Genomic DNA, 20,314 nt, shown 5'->3' on the forward strand with positions numbered 1-20,314 from the left:
TGTGAAGAGTTGCAGTGCTGGACTCTGGCGGGGTCCCAAACTATGCCAGTCATGTTTGGCGGGGAATTCTCAAATACCAGGGCTCAGTGCAATAGCTATAGTCCATGTATGGGATGCAGACCAGGGTAATCCCACTGGGCTGGGGGGAGATTGAGAAAAAATATGTGGGGCTAAGGGCATTCAGAGACCAACAAAGGCTGTTCAGATGTTCAGAAATGTATTATCAACGGCATTGTCTTTCCAACCTGTTTCCCCAGAGCTTTGAACTTTGAAGATACTTGGATTCATTCGGACACCGTTGACATAGCAACCAAGATGATTGCAAACAATGTGTTAGCAAAATGCGCACAAATTGGGCATAACTCAATAATTTGCTGCACAAATAGAAATGCATCTCCAAATGTGACTTGATGCGAGCTGCTTTCGCCAAGACTGTAATTGAATTTGACTCTTGAAGCTTATGAAGAAATGTAGAAAGCTTTTGGGGAGCCACTTGGAAAAGGCTGAAGATCTATAGACTCTGAATTACTCTATATGTGGCTGTAAGAACTTTGTCAATTGTTATTGCACAACTAGAAACCAAGCACCCGCCTGTATACAGAAAACCTTTCAGAATGCTTTTGTTTTTTTGGCCCCTACATTAGCAATGGTAAAAGCCCCTCCCAAGTCCCACTGAACTGACAAATCCAGACCTGCTCCAGTGGAAGTCCTCAAAGGCTGTGGTTGTCCCGAGCCCCCTCCCAGTTTAAATGTGGGCCATAGACGGGTGTTTGCTGCTGTTAACCCTGCCTGGATAAATACTGATAGAATGGCCCATTGTGCACCGGCTAAAGCTAATGACTGTGGCTGTTCTCCCAGTCACGACTCAACAATAAGACTATGTTCTTTAGAAATCCAGCGATCCAAATAAAACTGATGGATGCTTGAGCTCTGCAAGTGAACTGTAAGGTGAAAAAACAAACAAGCAATTAATCATTACACCACATGTGAGACAGCAGGCACACTTCACTGCTATAATAATGCATTGGTTTATATAGCGCTTTTCTTGACACTCAGAGACGCTTCACATTGCATTATCCATTCACTCCATACTTGGTGGTGGAAAGTTACTATTGTAGCCACAGCTGCCCTGGAGTAGACTGACGGAAGTGAAGCTGCCAATCTGCACCATCAGCCCCCCTTACCCCCACAAACCACTCACTCACACACCACATTCACCCAGTAACAACCAGGCCCTTCCTGCTTAGCTCCTGAGGTCTGACGGGATCGGGCAGAGCAAAGGAGGAATATGGCCCGAATCAAACACTGAAGGAAAGTATGTAACATGCACACAATTATGCCATATATATTTAGTTTTATTGCCAATGGGTTTTATTTTTGTTTGTTTGTTTGTTTGTTTGTATACTTTATTGTCCCCGTAGGGTCCCCCGTAGGACCCTACATAAAGACATTGAATTTGGAAATCCAAAACATGGGAAATGTAAACATTAATAATCTTTACATTGTTTTTTGTTAATGAATCAACATTACACTTCAGTATTGATTTGACAGTGTTTACTGTGGGTAAAGTCCCATATAACCGATCTTTTTTGTTATGACCTTTTTGGACCATGCAACATAACAACCCTCAGTCCCTCAGCGTATCACCTGTTGCTGGTTCACCACTATTACTTCCTTGGACCATTTTGAGCATAACTTTTCTGAACCAATGGTCAATTTCTCCAAACCTGTTCAACATAATTTGAATGTAGTGATTTTTCCTCAATGGTAATATCATTCGAGATAACCAAATATTAAATCTGATCAGATGAAGGCAACTTATCTGTGAAGACTATGGATTTAACTTGTGTAGTGTGTAACAATGCTCTTTAATGTGTATCGACTCCCTATTAAAGAAACACGATATATTGTTGAATTCTCAGTCTATATTGCATTCAGCCTAAGGACACAGACCACAATCAACAAGAGAATCAGTGTTATGTTATGCTTGATCGCCGCAGGCACACACAAAATCCTATTTGAAAGATTCCTGTCCCACCGGTGCAACATAGGAGTCAAATGAAGGGTGTCTACTTCCTGAAGATAAGTGGCGACCACAAAGTGGACAGAAAAGGAAACGGCGCAGACAACAGGGGAGTACAAATGGCTCGATAACCCTTTAACTACGCGCCTGCCAACTACCCTTGCCACACGCTGCCAACTGCTGGGGAGGCGTGATGCCATTTGATCCTTTTGTTATGGTTCTTAGTAAAAAGCCGGGCTGCCCTGTGGTCCCGGGCTTTGACAGCGTGGAGGGGCAGTGGACAGCAGCCAGAAACAGATGATGTAATGAACTTCCTGGACAATAGTCACTGTGTTGGACATTTGAATGGCAACATTTTTTTGTTAAAGGGACTGTTTGAAGAGGCGTTATTTTTGCATGAATGAAATACGGGTTGATAATAGGTTAGTGGGTTAAGTTTTTTGCCTGACTTGAGCTTTATCAACTAGGCCATGGTCAAACGTGAAGGACAAAAACATTCTTGTTATAGGCAATGAATGAAAAGGTATACTTGAGCACATCCAGTGGATATCCTGTGTATGGATTGTAAATGTTCATCAAAAGGCATTTGGTACAGTGAGTGGTTTATCTTGTCATTGGAAAGTTGGTGCTTTGCATTCTGCCGGCGCATACTGGTGTTATGTCCTTGGGCCCGACACTTTGCCTATGTGTGAATTGTAGTCTTAGTGAGCGCTTGGTGGTGGTCCGATGGTAGCTCTGATTATAGTCCTACAACCCAATTTCATAATGATTAGTCTTTAAATTTAAACTTAATTTTCCTCTTGAACTTTTTATTTAATATATTTGGTCTTTGGTATTGTATGTTTTTTGAATGAAATGTTTTTGTACCTGGTGTTGTACATATTATCTAAATAAACAAACAAAACAAAAAAGGATTATTGTTATTTATTATCCCCTCCTGGAACTGCCACCTTAACGTGGTCGAGGGGTTTGAGCACCTGAATGATCCTGGGGGCTCTGTTGTCGGGGGCTTCGTGCCCCTGGTAGGGTCTCCCATGGCAAACAGGTCCTTGGTGACGGGTCAGACAAAGCATGGTTCAGAAGCCCCTTATGGGAGACCAACAGACCCGTTTTGAATTGTGTGGCCGTTCTTCTGTGGACCCACCACATGCAAGAGGAGCCATTGGGGGCTGGTGCAATGTGATTTGGGCAACCCCAACAGCTGCCCCCACGACCCGGCAACGGACAAGTGGAAGAAAATGGATGGATGGATTGTCATCAATATGTCAGAAGCAGTGGGAGATGACATGGCACCTGGACAACGCGAGCTAGATTCCTGGTCAGGAGTACCAATCTTGAGGAGAAGCCTGTTAAGCACGTTTCTAACCAAATAAATTGGCTTACATTGTCTCTGATTTCACTGAAAATTTTCAGATTTTTGACGTTCCCAAAAATGTCTACAGTAGTTTCCAATTTATTCTATTCCTCCAGTAAACACACATCGCTTCGGGTCAAGGCCAAATGAACAACAAAACTCAAGACTTCTCTTACTGCTGCCATGGCAACCACATCCAAATCCACAATCCCATTTAGTTTATCTTTCCCTTTATCTCTGCCAAGACATGTGTCAGAAAAGAGCAAAAGCCCATTAACCACCATGAGAGGGAAGCCCCAGGAAGAAGACGCACATTAACACAGGGAAACAAATGATTCTTTAATTGCAAGAAAACAAAATGGCAGATACCCAGAAGGCCTAGATAATGAAGGGTGGAAACTACAGTGGGATTGAAAGCACCCGGTTCGAACAAATGGTGCTGCTTTTTCGGATTTTGAGACATTTTATACGGTCTGTTGTGCAGGAAGCGCCCCCAAAGCAGCTTTCGAAAAAGAAACAATTAGCTCAGATCCGTTTTGAGCTTTGTCTTAAATGCGTCAAATTAAATATCAGGAAAGCATTAGTCCTCGGTAAAAGCGATATCTTTTGTATGTTAGCTCCGAAATCCAGAGTGGAGTTACAAATTCAGCAAGAAAACACAGAAAATAAATCAAAATTTCACATAAAATACCTCTGTTATCAACCAAATTTAAATATTTTACACAATTTTAAAGTCAACTCGGTTTTACCTCAGACTGTTCAATTTGTTCGGAAACAAAAATCATTCACTCCTTCCATTTTTCTTGCAGCGGATCTGTGTGTCTGGCTACTGCCCAACTTAAGTTGTATAAAGAATACAAAAAACACTTTGAAATGTCACTTTCAGTCTCTGATGAAAAATAATTATGTTTTTAGTTTTTTCTCAGATGAGGTGGACCCCTCCTCCTCCCTGTGTGTCCGTTTTAGGTTGCTGTGAGTCTTTGAGCGGGACAGTCCTGGCTCTTCCTCTGAATCGGAGGAGATTTGTGACACAGTTCGGTGCAGACCATTCAGCCCCTCACCAAGTCTATTGTTACTACTACTGCTGCTGCTACTGCCCATATCCACGTTGGGACAGTCGTCTAAAGCGTCCCGCAATGCACCATCAGTCCTCAAATCCTCGCCTTGACTCGCTCGGTCTCCGACGTCCTCTTGCTCAAGACTCCCTTGGGACATGACCGGACTGGGACACACGAAATCCGAAGGGCTCAGACTTTTCTCTTCCCGATTGCTTTCGCCGTTGCGTGGTTTTAATTCCAAATGTTCATTCGAAGTTGAAGAGGACAGGTCGTCAACGGAGATCGACGGATAGCTGCAGGAGTCTAAGGCCGAGAATAGGGACTGTACCGATTCGGGACGGTCCCCTGCGCGGGATACTACGTTCATCCGTCTTCTGCGCAACACGTTTCGCCTCCGCACTGCGCTGCGCCTCTCCTCGTCGTCGCTGCTCGAACTTGAAGTGGATGAGGAGGAAGTTGAAGCCCCCACGGGTAGAGATGGCGAGGAGGGTGGACTGGACAAGGTGGAGTTCTCTCTGGGACTTGGTGACCTCGGTCTGGGCATGGGGTCCAACCAAAACTCGCTCGAATCGGAATCTTCATTGACCAAAAACGACGATTGCGGTCTTTGCTGTCGGCCGCGTCGCCTCTTGCGCTCCTCGCCCTCCCCGTCGGAGGCCTCTGGAGCAGCAAGTGACGAAGAGGAGGAGTTATCCGAGTCGCTGTTTTGGATGACGGGAGGGGCGGGCGTGGCAGGGACCGTCCTGGTTGAGCGGCGCCCCCTAGCGTGAAGCTGCATTATCGCCTCCTCGCTCAAGTCGCTGTCCGAATCTGAGCTCCAGCCCTCGATCTCTCGGCGGACCAAAGAGTCGAAGAAGGCCATCATGCGCGGGTCCTCCTGGATGGACTGGGACACATAGTCGTGGGACAGGCCGCTGCCGCTGTTCAGGACCAGGCTGATGTACTCCTCGTGGGTGTACAGGCTGCGGGACGAGTCCTCCACGCGCCCATCGAGGTCACCCAGACTGTTGGGCTGCTGGTAGGGACTCCACAACTGGGACAGACAGACAGAAGAGGAAGCTCAAGATTAATGATTTCTTTAGTACTTTTAAACTTTATATTAACCTCTTAACCTGAACCGAGCACATAAAAGCTTAAAAACTCAAAATAACTCAAAATCGCATAAAAAATGTGACAAAAAAAAGAAACAAAAACGTGTCAGAAAAGCAACAAAAACACGACAAAAAAAACGTAGGAAAAAAAGTTATGAAAAAGAAACAAAAAAGTGACAAAACAAAAAAAGCGATAAAAACATGACAAAAAGCGACCAAAAAGGGATAAAGACATGAGGAAGACACAACAAAAAAGCATCACAAACTCTCTAGTTGAGAAGCTTTTAGATTCAGGCCGGGTTAAGAATCAGGTTAAGTATGATATTGATTTCACTTGGTTTAATGGGCATCCACTTCTACATTATATGAATATGAAAAGCTACTTGCTAGTTCTTTGTCCAATCCAAATAATCTATGGTGAAACTCATTCTGTCCTTGCTACTTGAATCAAGGTAAATGTTACTGTACGCCACACTGAGTAGCTCTAGAAAGCATCACTAAAGACCTTCAGGCCTTAAACATGTCTTATTGTGCCCTGGTTGAATTACACACACACACATGGAAAAACCATGACAAAGGGGAGAGTGGAAAAAGGCCAAGTCATGGTTTGATAGCATCTCTTCAGAACACCTGGGCAGAGATCGTCTTTCACTACATACTGCAAAACACAGGACTGTAACTGAGAGGACAAAACCCTGTTAATATCTGCATGGTTTGCAGGCATGAACAGAAATCTAACCGTCAAGGAAACATGTTTTATATCACTTGTAAAAGGTATATTGAATTTAACTGGAAGAGCCAATAACTTTTACCTTTCTTCTCTCTACTATTGAAATGTAGGACCAGTTCTTTATGTGTGTACATTAACACACTCTGTTTATGATCATTGTTTTGTCCAATGTAACTGCTAAATCTATTAAGTTTATATGGCAGCTTTACAGTGTTGCTACCATCCTGATATGAGAAAAACAGGTGGAGTTTGAAAGAGACTTGGGACTGCTCTAATCCGTCAGGTCAGCAGTGACAGTCTTTGAACAGAGTAAAGACTTCAGATGTAGGAGATCAGCTGTCTCAGAGTTGGAGAAGATTGTTTTCAAATAGGAGAGGTCAATCACTATCACTAAAAAGTCTCTCACTAACCTTGATGACCTTCTCGACGCCCGAGGAGCAGATCATGTAGTTGTGAGGGTTGAATCGGACCTGGTTGACGATGGACCTGTGCCCCTTCAGCACCATGAACGCCCCGTTCACAACGCGGCCCGGGCCCCCTGGAAAACAAAGAGCAATTCGTTTAAACTCCTGGGCATGAAGTCATAGAAGCCCGTCACTGTCAGAGTCTGTATTAAAATAAGCACCTCCGGCTGCAAAAACATGGTCACAACAATTACATCTGCAGCTCCCGGACAGAAAATACAGACAGTAGTAATGTAACCCAAATAGTATGCTGATGGACTGACACAGAATAGGCCCCGGCCACATAGTTTCTGAGTTGAGTAACGCCAGAGAAAATAAAATGCATAAAAGTGTCAGGATTGGGATACACTGAGACAAATGAGTGCATATTTTTGGGTTGTGGGATTTTGCTCGGAAAGGCACTGAGCGGAGCGGAATTAAACACGGCAATAAGGGAAAGAAGTACAGATTCAAAGGGACCATGGGTTCAAGTCATGAGACAGTGGACACAAGATCTCTCTGAGTGGGGGTTTGCACATCCTTTTTTATGACTGTGTTGTATGTGGTTTCCTGAAATTCTGATCTAAACTGCTTTCATTGCTTGGCATCAAGTCCTTGTCTATCCTATTGGTTGACGAAAAGGCAAAATGTACACATTTTCATTTGTTTGCGGATTCAAGGGTTTGTCTGTGGAAGATAAAAAATTGCAAAACATTGTCAAAATCTGCTCTAAAATCGTTGGAGTTAAACAAAGAGAGTCTATGGGAGGAGCAGGTGCTAAAGAAGGCTAAATGAAGCTTCAGCGCAAATTCAACCTGGAAGACCAATCTGCAGCCTTCATTATCCAATCATCCGCAGCTGCTCGTCTTGCTTCAGCCATTCATCTCCCAAAATCCTCTTCTTAAGTTCCCCAGTCAATCATTCGGGAGTTTCCCAGCCGTGCTGCGCCCCTCCTCCGCCCCTCCTCTGCTCTGCTCATCGTGTCAATTGACCGCCCCTGGTCTCTTCCAACCACCACCAGTGTCCGGGCTCCTGGGGAAGATTCTGGCTATCATCCATCATCGCCATGTCTTCCATATCGTCAACGCAATCTTCCGCCAGGGTCCGAGCCCCAATCATGATCCATGTTCAATAATACTTCCTAACACATTCTGTCTCTGAGCCTTTTCAGGTTGAAATGTATCTTGGGTCAGCCTCTCCATGCTCTGTCCTTTTCGCTCATGCCTTCGGGACATTGTTTTTATGCACCTTTTCGGAAAACTAATCGCTTCTCAAACTCTTTTGTTCTTTTGTATCACTGAACTGTTGAATTCTGAACGGAGTGTGTTTATTAATTAACATAGACCTTTTGAAATGTGCTCTATTTTTAATTGTTATGGACTATTGTTTTCTTGAGCCTCTAGTCTTGCCTGAATAGTTGGGAGTGACACGCAGTGACTGTTTGTGAATTGTTCTGAGGTTTGCTACAAATGAATTGCCCTTTGGGATCAATTAAGTTTTCTGAATTTGAAATTGAGAAAAAACAACAACAAAAAACTAAATTTACAAAATGGATCCACAATAGGGCGCCTAGATGATAACAAGGGAAGAAATTAATAGAAAGTTTCACTGGACTGCTAGGTAATCATGAAACAGTTGAAATTCTAATGGAATAATTAGTTTAGATAATATAATGTCTGCTACAAAAAAGAAATAAACAACAGTCTCAATGGAGTCTTATGTGTCTAAAACAAGTTCTGGAAAGCCTGCGATTCTTGCATTAGTTTGGCAGTTTTAAGGCCTTTCTGAAATGTTTGAGCCAATTGGAAAGTTTCTCAAAGTCATTCTGTCCGAGCATATGAGAAAGATCCAGTAGTTTCTCTGTGTCTGGAGAGTGAACCGTCCCGACTGAACTCAGGGAAAAAACCACAGCGAGTGCAAAAGAAAAGAGGATCTTTCTTTTTGTGGTCGAACAGCGACGGGACAAGAGTTTGTTTGGCCTCCTCTGACGCCACTCAGATTCTTAACCTTCAGAAAATCAGGGCAACAATCTGCAGCACAAGTGGGTCATGGGAGGCGAGATTGGAGCTGTGTGCGCTAAACAAACATGCGGCAAAGAACTTAAGTGTTGAAATTCAAAGCTAGATTAAAAAATATTGATGTCTGAACTAAGGCGTGTAATAGAACATTAAATCAAATCCTGAGGGATAAAAACAACATTCTCAATAAAGCTGGTCACCATTGAGCAAAAATACACCAAGAAACCAAAGAAAATAAAGTTATTGTTAAAGATGTACTATGTAACTTTTTATGTGGGAAAAAACATTGATATTTGTGCCTATTTTACCTTTTAGTCACTCAGTGGCGATATAGGTGCAGCATGGTACCTTTGCTTTCCCTCACAGTGGCCTCCCTGACGCTCCGGAATGAATTATTTGGGATTTCTAGCAAATCCGAAGCCATGGTTGTCCACCAGAAAAAGGTGGCTTCCCCTCTTCAGGTCGGTGGGGAGTCCTTGCCTCAAGTGGAGGAGTTCAAGTATCTCGGGGTCTTGTTTACGAGTGAGGGACGGATGGCGCGTGAGATCGATTGATGGATCGGTGCGGCGTCAGCAGTGAAACGGTCGCTGTATCAGACTGTTGTGGTGAAGAGGGAGCTGAGTCAGGGGGCAAAGCTCTCGATTTACCGATTGATCTACGTTCCCACCCTCACCTAGGAGCTCGGAGTAGAGTTGCTGCTCCTTCACGTCGAAAGGAGCCAGCTGACGTGGCTCAGGGCATCTGTTTCGGATGCCTCCTGGTCGCCTACTGCGGGAGGTGTTCCAGGCATGTCTTATTGGGACAAGGCCTGACACGCTGGTGGGACTATGTCTCTGAGCTGGCCTGGTGTCGCCTCGGGGTCCCCCCCAGAACAGCTGGAGGAGGTGTGCGTGGATCTGGAAGTCTGGGCATCTCTGCTGAGACTGCTGCCCCCACGACCCGGCCCCGGATAAAGCGGAAGAAAATGGATGGGATTTCTAGCAAGATTTCTGAGGGAAAGAAAAGGTGCCGCGCTGCCCCCATGACGCCACTGAGTCACTAAAAGGTCAACTATGCACAAATATTAAGCTTTTTTTTCCCACTTCAAAAGTTGTATAGTGCACCTTAAAGACTTAAAGGTCCTATATCATGCAAAATCGACTTTTTGGAGCTTTTAGCCATGTTGTTATGCTATTTCCTTATCAAAAACACCCCCAGAGTGGTTTGCGGCTTCATTCACGCAGCTCTCAGTAATCCTCCTGAATCCTGCTCTCTGAGCAGCTGCTCCTCCCTCTCCTGGTGAACGACTGAGTGTTCAGTTGTGTCGTAACAGCGGAACGGAAGTGCTCGACGTCTGTAATGTAATGTCTTAATTCTATGCTTACGGCCTGATTTTAATTTGTAAAACAGCTTTTTCATTATTTCTGTCGTAAGAGAGAAACAAAGAGTAAAAAATGAAAAAAAAAAAAAAAAGGATGTGCCCGAAGTGCTTCCAGGTCAGCTGAGGCCAAAACAAACACATCGCGTCTGAACAGATCAGTCATGTTTGCGCTGCAGCTGTGAAGATGGAGCTCGTTACCTACTCTGGACACCTGTTTTTTATTCTTAACTAACGATAATGTCACGGACGGAGAAAAAGAAGCGCGTTTGGCTACGAGGACGAGGAGTTTATATTCAACCCTTTTCAGGAAGAGGCCACTCAGCTGTTTTTTTCTCCGGGATTCAGCGACTATAAGCCAAAATGGTGTTTTTCTGTGATTGTCACTGATGGATGTTTGGGGAACCTTCGCCAGAACCAAAGTGGATTAACTTTTATAACCAACGCGAGTCCCATAATGTAAACAGCGATGGAGCAGAGGGTGAGTCAATCCAAACGCGGGTTAGCTTGTGTGTTAGCATATTAGCATGTGTGTTAGCCATTTATGAAGCTGTGTTGCAGATGTCAACTCCGTATAACTGCATCGTGAAGTAACTTCACTTATTGTTGTTTATTTATATTACGGTAAAGTTGTATGCGCGGAGAGAGGGGGCGGAGTTAACTGAATCGAAGCGTTGTGTCTTCCGGGTTTGAAAAATACCTCCAGAAAACACTTATATTTATCACAAAAATGAGTGCTCCATAATGGTAGAGGTACAATATATCATATAAATGCCTATACTTAGCTTTGGAATGGCTAAAATAGCATGATATAGCCCCTTTAAATCTACATAGAACACACAGAAATACATAGTTCTGTTAGTTAGCTGAACAAAAAGCAGTGAATGTGTTACTAGCAGTCTCTAAAGCTGGTGTACCTGATAAAAAATATGCCATATCACTATACATAGAAACACAAACAGTGTGCATGTGACTTTTGTCTTTAACAAATTGCTCCAATTACTAGGACGTGTATAGTACTCTATCGTGGCATAAAGAAATATTCTCTACTACAGCAAAATAAGTCCAGTACTCCGGCCTTGATAAAAATCCACAAAGTTCATCTTGGTAGAAAAAGAGGCATCTGAGGTCCTCCGCGGTGGAGCTGTGTATTTTAAGTCTATTCTTCTCAAGCCAAGACAGTCGGATAAATCACACTTCAAAGCTGCAAAAACAGAAAGGCTACATCTTTTCCAACGTATTACACATGCAAACAGTTATTCACCTGCTTCTGGGTCTTTCGGAATCTTCCACATGTACAGGTTAAAGTCGTCCGAGCCTGACAAGATGTACTGCAGAGAAAAAGGGGAAAATAATAAAGAATGTCATTACTAGTAACAGTATTACCAACTCCTCAAAGGAAATATGCTGAATATTTGGAGCAGGGACAGGTTTCATCTTGCTTGATTAAACACACTCTTGTCTTGACAGGGCTTTTTGACCCTCACAGGCTCCTGTATTCTGCTGTTATGCTGAGCCAACATATGGTTCCACTTGCAGAGCCGTCTTTACAGGTAGAATTCGACAAGAAAAACAGACCTGGGGCAAACTCGGATAATGACTTCTCTCACATTGATACTTGTGTTGGCTGAAAACAATATAACCTCTTAACCACCGCCTTAACCGAGTGCAACTTTACCCAAATGTAAAACAGTCGACAGGCCAGTGTAACGCCTCATTTGAAAGCGAAGACCTACAAAACTGATTTTTTTTCCTCATCTTGTTGCCGCCTTGTCGTCCCTTTTTTGACATTTCTTTTTCTTGTGTTTTTGTCACATTTTTTGCCACATTTTCATAGCTTTTTGTCACTTTTCTGTTACTCTTTTGCAGCATTTTTGTCACATTTTCCATCACTTTTTTGTTGCTCTTTTGTGGCATTTTTTGTGTTTTTCTCAAACATTTTTGGCACGTTTTTGTTGCTGTTTTGACACTTTTAGATTTGGGTAAAGCCAAACTGGGGAAAATGTGCTCGGTTCAGGTGGGGGTTTAAGAGGTTAAAGGCTAAATGTTATTTCAGCACCGTTTCTAATCAAGTGGGAGTGGGACATAACTGCCCTTGCACCCTTTGTGCCAGTCCCAAACCAGGATAAACGACACCAGTCGTCAGAATCCACATGAAACCAGTAGCAAAAGCATCTGCACATTATGAGGCCGATTTGCAGAAGCGGCTTCAGGCTGTTTACACCCAGGCAGGTCGTAAATGCCTTACATTCTTAGGTAAATGATGCTCGTGGTCAAACAATGTCTTTAAAAGGCCCTGATTTTTGTTTACAACTAATGACAGAGAGAGAAATAATGTTTGTTTCATAACGCATCTCTGACATTCCAATTGCTCAGTTTGAAAATGTTATTTGACAAAGACAAATTCAACTTTGCTTAAGAAATGAAAATGTCTAACTTTATTTGTACGAGTCAAAGTCTGTTTAGCTTTTCTTTTCTTTTTCCTGTTGTTGTATCTTAAAGCAGAGCAATAATGTTGTGTTATCTGGTTGTTTTGTCTCTAAAAATCCAATTATCACCAGAAATGTGGTGCATGCAGTCATTTTGCGTCAGAAAATAGGTTCAGTGCCCTTAAAAATATTGTTAAAGTAAGCAATAGCAATTAGTCTGTGTATAGGCTGTGTTGCGTTAGCTTTAGATTTAGCTTTAGAAGAAACTAAAGCCAACAAACTTTTGAGCATACATTAAAAGTCAGGTGTGGCAGAGTTGTTTTAAACTTTACGGTCACTCGGTTTAGCCATGAGCACACTGTTGACACTAGTCTGAAAACTGTACTTCAAACTCTGGATTATTTTTGTGGCATTTCTGCAACCACAGAACCAACAAAACTCGGGTTAGTTCAAATATGCTCCAGTCCCAAAGTATATTTGTTTTCCATTAAACAGGCTTCAGAGCAGCTTTTCTAACCCCGGACTTGCTGCTTCTAAATTATACAGTGCATTTTCTGCATCCACTCACAAACTAATCACAACTCACACAAAAAAAGAGTATCACGGCTAAAAGCTCCACAGACTATGGTGATTGTCCTAACCTCAGATGTGCCGTAAAACCATTATCAGGCCAGAGGGTTCAGAAACCGAGGCACATGCCTGTCCCACCCATTCACAGACACACGTCACTCAAAAATGTAGCACCCTCCCTCTCCCTTTTCTCTATCAATTTAAAGGTAGTCGTCACTCAGCGCCTTGGCTTTAGCACCGCTTTGACAAAATCCTCCCCTGACTGAGGAGCGGGGTCTACACAGGGCACTGACGAGATTTTATCTGACCCGCAGTGTGTCGGAAATAGCTGTGTGATTCTTGGGTAAATTGTACTGAAATTTGGTTGAAATAGAATCCAAATTAGTAAAGATTTTAAATTACATAAAAAAGAAATGTGAGGCACAACATAACAACTCAACGGCACTCGACCCCATTTTCTGTTATTTGCCTTGTCAGTAATATGTTGCTAACCTATCACTTATTACACTTATTTTTCATTAAAAATCTGCAAAAGATCTACATGACCCAATCACTTTTTGAATGGTCAAAGTCCTCATAAGAAGAACCCCATGAGGTGCAAAAACTGGCCTAGATCTTTCAGGACACACTTGTGTAATGTTTAACCTAAAGCACATCCCTCTAAGCCCCACTGTTCCTCTGACACTGAAGCTAATGCTAACATAGTAAACATGACTGCAGAGTGAAGTCATGTCTGAGGACCTACGCGATGAGTCCACAGCTCCCGGACCCAAAACCACACATTCACACACGTCCAAACACCCACACACACAGCATCCCTCTATTTTTACTGACAATAAATCCAGATGTTAGCCATAAATTTAGCCGCCACAAGGTCAGGGGCGACTCTTTATTAAATTTTAATGCCGTACCGTGTCCACTTAATGAATTATTACTAACAGTAGTGAGTGAACATGCCAAATTCTCACAATAAGGGCCTTTGAGCTGCATAGTTCTGCCTTATGAGTTTAAAAAAAGTGTTATTTCAAAGAGTTATTGTCACATACTAAACCCAAGACTTAATAACACTTTACACTCCTGTATTATGCTTCACTCAGGGAGGGGGCACCGACCTGGTCTTTGTCCCCAGCGAAGCAGCAGCTCTTCATGGTGCACGAGTTGAAGTAGCCCTGGTTGTCGAACTGGAAGCTGGGCAGTCGGGAGTGCAGCTCGTACAGGACGGGGGGCAGGCGGCGCCTCAGGGCCAGCAGCTGTGTCCCGGTGCTGTTGAAGCGGACACTCATAGCGCTCTGGAGAGACATGCTGCCGCCGTAACGCAGGAGGGAGCTGAGGAGGGAAGAGTTTTTAGAGCAGTGTTACTTACTTCATATAAATAGTGCTGAGTAGGAATAAGTGGTAGGACAAGTGGCAATAAATACATGTAGAGGCTTAGTAATATTAGGATCATTTTTTTATTTATTTGAACTACCAGGAAAGCCCCACTGGGATACAGAATTTGCAGTCCCCTGAAAGGCTCCTCGCAGACCCGGTATCGAACTCAGGACCTTGCGTCAAATACTGTACAACATGCAGCTAAAAGCAAAGCACTATACCAATTTTATGACAATACTTTAGCAGGAGCGGTAATGCAGTGGTAAAAGGTCTAAGGCCACAGTTTTTACATACAGAGGTATATTCTTTCCTGAGCTTAGACGAGTTGATGTGTACCTGTCTGGTGTTTGTGCATGCCCTCAGTCATGCAAAAAGACCAAAGATGTTGTTAGCATTTTTAGCCAATCCCAGTATATTCCTATAGCTCCAAACTCGGGTGAAGTTAGAAGAGACAAAGCTCTTCCACATTTCCCCTATTTAAATACAGCTAGAGCTACACAAAATTAAACATGTCGGTTTTCTAAACGGATAAAAAGGGGTACTATATTACAAGGCGTCCGTGCAGTAATATCTTCACTCCAAAACACTTCTAAAGATATTATTGCATGGACTTCGAAGTGCTTCTAAGGTGTTATTACGCCTTACAATATAGTACCCCTTTCATGTTTAATTTTGTGTAACTAGACTTGGATCGTGTAACTACACACGTAACTATAGGGAAAACGTGGAAGAGCTTGGTCGCTTCTAACTTCACCCCCGTTTGGCCCCATTGAGGAGAGGAGGAGAGGCTAATGCTAACAACATCTTTGGTCTTTTTGCATGACTAAGCGCTCGCACAAAGACCAGACAGGTACACATCAACTAATCTAAGCTCAAGTAAGAACATATCTCAGTACCTACAATGTCTTGGTTTTAGTTTTAAAGGAAGAAGTTTCACTTGAGTACATTTTGTGTAGTTGTGCAGTTTTCAGTCTATATGCGACCTGCAACATTCCAACCTTTATTAGGGAAACACTGCAGGACATAATTACTGATTCAAGTAATAGTCAATATTTAATTTAAGAAAGCCAACATTGGAGTTTTCCTAATTTGCAGCACAGGCGTGGCGGTGTAAATAAACCTGCAGCGGAGTTCTCATTGCTTTGATTAGAAAAGTTGTATTTTGTTTTTTTCCCACAAACTCCAGTAAACAAACAGACTACTCGACAGCAGTGTTGTTCACAGTCATTTCATCACTGTGTAAAAAACATTTCACAAGGAGTTTATTCAAGGGACTAGCACGAGATACGGGTGGGACAGTTAAAAGAACAACAGTCTAAGAGCCCCATCTGGTGGAAACAGGTAGAACTGCATCACATATACAAAAATGAGTTTACAAAAAATTCCTACATACATTAATTTGGTTAGCTTAGTTTACTTTCAATGAATGCTCCAGCTACATATCACCTGAAATCTTACCTGCGAGGCTTGCGGATGTCCCACAGACCCACTCCCTCTTTGGAGTTGGCCGTGGCAAGAAGTCTGGGCTCAGTTGGGTTAAACATGACGCTGTGGAAGGCAGAGGGGTAGCTGGCCAGGCAGAACGGCTCTAAAATAAAAACAAAAGGATGAATGACAAAAAAGCAGTTTCAATCAGAAAAATGCATTAAAATGACTATGCCAAAACTAAACCCAGGCTATAACCACTAATGTTACCAATATACCAATAAAGCCTATGAGAAAAACATTGTTGAAGGTGTGATGAGGTCAGCCGGTGGTCACACGGATGGTCAGAAATAGAAAGATATGAATGTTGTGCAAGATGATCTGATGCAATTTTTTATGTTATCAACAAGACTCCCAGGTTCTATCAGGCAGAACTACACGTCTGTTTAAGTCAAATCCAGTTACAGACCTACTTTGCAGCATATAAGTAGCTTTTATACTTTGCCAAGAAAAAAACAAAAGAATGTATTGCTATTTCACAAGGTAATTTCCTGTGAAATAGCAATAGATTGAAACAGTCAGTAAGTGAGTAAGTAGAACTGCCTCCAATACTGATATATAACATCAGCCAACCATAGTGTGATACGGAGGTTGCTCGATATACAGATTCCTTGTCCTGCTCTATAGCTGACGTACCTCCATGTGGCGGCTCACGAGTGTCCCAGATCAGCACGCGCCCGTCGTCGGATGAACTGGCAAAAACATTGTCGTTGACCGGACTCACAGACAGGCTGTAAACTGCATCAATGTGGAGGAACACGTTCAGAGTTTCCCTTCTGTAAGAAAAGAATGTCCAGGTAAAATTACAATGGTTTAATCAAGGACAGAGCATTAGATAAAATAGTGAAATTTTCTGGATTTGTATCGTTTCACTGTGCATTACGTGTTAAGGCAAGCACTGAAGCGGAAAAAAGCATCGAAGATATATTTTTTTAGTAATCAATTTTAATTTTTCTCACCGCTCCACGTCATGAAGAATCACTTGCTCATCATTTCCTGTAGGACAAAGACAAATATTGTAGATATCAAAGTATAAGGCTGTATCATTGTATCGGGGCCCGTAATTATGAACCTTAAGGGGATATGGGGTTGTGGAAATTACCAGCAGTTGAAATATTACAATATTTTCAGATTAAAGCAGGCGAGAATAACAACTTAATTATTGTGTATTTGATATTTTTGTCTTCGGTGTACCTCCAGAGAAGACCCTCTTGTTGGTGCTGTCAAAAGCCAAGCAGAAGATGTTTGAGAGATGCTCTCCCTTTAGCTTCACAGGTTTGGACCGAGAGTGGATGGCTTTCTCCATATGCCACAAGAGCACGCGCCGGTCATCTCCACCTATAGGTCAGTAGGGACATTATAACATCATTTATGTACTCATCAACCAAAAGAGAGACCTGCCCTTGTCCATCTTTTTGTCACCAATGAACATACTGTGCATAACAATGTCACTATATGATTATAATCACAATCACATTATGGGCTACATAATCTTTTATGATGATCGCCATTATGCAGAGTAAACATCAGTAACCAATAATATCTGGAACAATAATCTATAATATAATAATATCTGGAGCCCATCCCATGTAAAATGCGCTCTGTATTGCAATGTGAGCAGTAAAAGTAAACATTCCTAAGATGGTGCAAAGCTATTTGGGGTTTTGCAGTGAGCCGAAATAGTTGTTTTAATCTTGTGCGCTGTTGTAGCAAAAGGCAGCCATGACAGTGTTGTGAAATGCTCTTGCTGTGGAGTGACAGATCAGGCTGGCCCGTGGATTGTTGTTTGTGTGGGGCTTAGTTAGCTTACATAGCCATTAGCATGCATGGCTAAGCTACTTTAGCTTGTGCTAGTTTTGAGAGGTTTCAGCTGATTGCCAAAGCTAAGCTAGCCACAGTTAGCATGCTATCAAACCAAAACTGTTTTGGCTAGTACATTGGGGATTTGTCAACTTACCAGAGACCAGCCATTCCCCGCCGTTGTTGGAAAACTCAATGGCGTTGACACAGCCGAAGTGTCCGAGCATATCCCTCTTGTAGAGGCTGGTGCACCCCGCCATCCTGCGCCGCTGAAACTCCTCTTTCATGAGCGGCTGCCCGGTGAGCTCTCTGCGGGACAGAAAGCCCACGGAGGAGCGCATGCCGCAGCCCTTCAGCTCCTTCATTTTCCACATGCACAAACACGGCCCGCTAGGCTTTTGTCTTCACCGCTGCAGCCTCGACATCTGCTCGTCTTGTTGCAGGTCGGTCGCCTCTCAGTGGATGTGGCAGTGGGCTGTGAGGGCACAGTTTGCTACATTATGGAGGGCAGCCCTCGTCCTGCTGCTGCTGGTGTCCGCTGTTGTGGATGTCCCTCAGTAGTGTTTGTGGTGAGTTCCAGCAGCGGCTTCCTGCTCGGGCTCAGGACCTCTCTCCTCCCCCCTGCTGTCACTCAGCATCCACTCCACATCTCTGAGCAGCATTACACCAATGCAATTACGACATTCAAACTTACATAATACTTTGACCTCAGGCTGCAAAGCCCTTTGTGCAAATCTATGTCAGACCATATCATTTAATAACAAAAAAGGTCTTCATTGATATTACATAAATCTACTGTAAATAATACTAATGGGATTCCACAGAACATAGCCAATTCAGGAAGTGCAAATAATTTAATGAAATGCATTTAAATCATGCATGACAGTATGATCATCAATATTTTTTTAATTATATCGCTTTGTTCACACATCTTTTGAAACTGATAACATAACAGTGTCATGAAAAGGTTTGTTAAAATACAGTCCTGCCCTTTGATTGGGTCACTGAAATCAAAGCCTATTGATAACCCTTGTTTGCACTTTGAGTCTCTTCTATCAGAGTTATCAGCTGCAATAAGAAAAAAACAATTGAATGCAGCTGATCTATTATCATTAACACAACAACCTATCAATTTAACTTGGAAACAAACAAGCACACCAGTGTGTATTAGATTTATTATTCCCAGTCTCTGAGGGATTACAGTGGTAGTCTTTAGGGACCTTTGAACACGCTTTTTTGAGACAACATTGAAAACAAAAAAAACATCTAAAATATCTTCTAAACAAAACAAAAGACACACAACATCAGGTCATAATGTTAATAGTAACATTATTCATTACTTTTTTAATGTGTTGCCGGTGGAGTCAACCCCAGCTCCTATGGGCCGTAGGTGGAGAAATACATACAATCCATTCAGATTTCTGTTCTAGCAGGATATTTTTAGACCACAGCCAGCACCATTTCTTTTGATATAATGATTTGTCAAACTAAAGCAATTTAGGCACTTATTAAGAAATTGGCAGAGAAGTGAAGCTGCTATTTAATGACAGTGTATACGCAAAAAATACTGAAAATATTAGTTTTATACATAACTCACCACTGAGCAAATATCTATTGACAGAAACACATCCACAACCTAAACTAAGCGTATTAGAAGTCTAACTAGTCCAAAGTTAGCGACATATAGCACAAAGGACACAGTTGTTTTGTGCTGTCTGTATCAGCCAGTGGTTCTCAAACTTCCCACACAAGCACCACAAGTTTTATCTTAAACCTGAACCAAGCCTAAACCAGGGCGAGGGGATAGGGACAAAAACAGGACTAAGATCTCGCTCTAAAATAAGCTGTATCTTAATTTCCATCACATTTCTGATTACCACCAGAAAAACCCAAGGTGCCCCTCGTGATACCAGTACCACTGTTGAATCTTGATTACCATGAGGTTTAAGTTCTTTCAATCGACAAACAAACATTTAAAAAGTGCTTTACAATAAGGTTCCTTCAATACATTCACTTCTACTTCATGAAAATTACCCTAATACCACAAAGGTTACAAGTGAGCTGCAACTGATGACAAATAATCTGCAAAATTAAGTGTAAAAGGAGTGTTAGCATTAAGACAAGCTAGTTTGTAAGAGATTTTAACATTTAGCATGTGTACTAAATAGTGTAGATAGGAAAAGGTAAGTACTTTGTAGGATTTAAAGAATGCTCAACAATTCCAAGCCGCCTATATTTCAGTCATTTTTGGAAAGACAATAATGGCTTCCAGTTATCTGATTCTGCGCTAATATAATTACCACTTTGTTATGACAGTAATAATTGCATAATTGTCCTTCCTTAACAAGTATGAAGTATCTTGATATAATTCTATTGGCTTTGCTTAGACAGCTCTAAAGTCTTCCTGGAAAGTCTGAATGGAACTGCCGTTTACACTTTTACCAGTAGATGCAGCCACAATCTAGTTATTGTTATATGAAATATCTGGATATTGTTATGAACTATTGAGATTGTGGGAGAAATGTTCTATAACATGTGACTACTCGGTCGTTAAAAATAACAATCATTTTGAAAAAAAAGTACAA

At 42.3% G+C, this 20,314-nt stretch overlaps 1 protein-coding gene across 1 annotated transcript; it reads right to left on the reverse strand.

The window, feature by feature from the left end:
* Window positions 1–3,691: 3,691 nt before the first annotated feature.
* dcaf5 (ddb1 and cul4 associated factor 5) lies at window positions 3,692–18,385 on the reverse strand. The gene is made up of 9 exons (XM_079573655.1): window positions 17,887–18,385; window positions 17,124–17,267; window positions 16,889–16,925; window positions 16,566–16,705; window positions 15,903–16,032; window positions 14,186–14,399; window positions 11,339–11,405; window positions 6,667–6,794; window positions 3,692–5,468 (listed from the first exon to the last, which is right to left on the reverse strand). The coding sequence occupies exons 1-9, from the start codon at window positions 18,101–18,103 to the stop codon at window positions 4,281–4,283; spliced, it is 2,265 nt and encodes a 754-aa protein (XP_079429781.1). The 5' UTR covers window positions 18,104–18,385; the 3' UTR covers window positions 3,692–4,280.
* Between the last annotated feature and the right edge of the window lie 1,929 nt (window positions 18,386–20,314).

This window comes from Gobius niger (assembly GCF_951799975.1).
Source record: "Gobius niger genome assembly, chromosome: 16".
NCBI classification, from domain to species: Eukaryota; Metazoa; Chordata; class Actinopteri; order Gobiiformes; family Gobiidae; genus Gobius; species Gobius niger.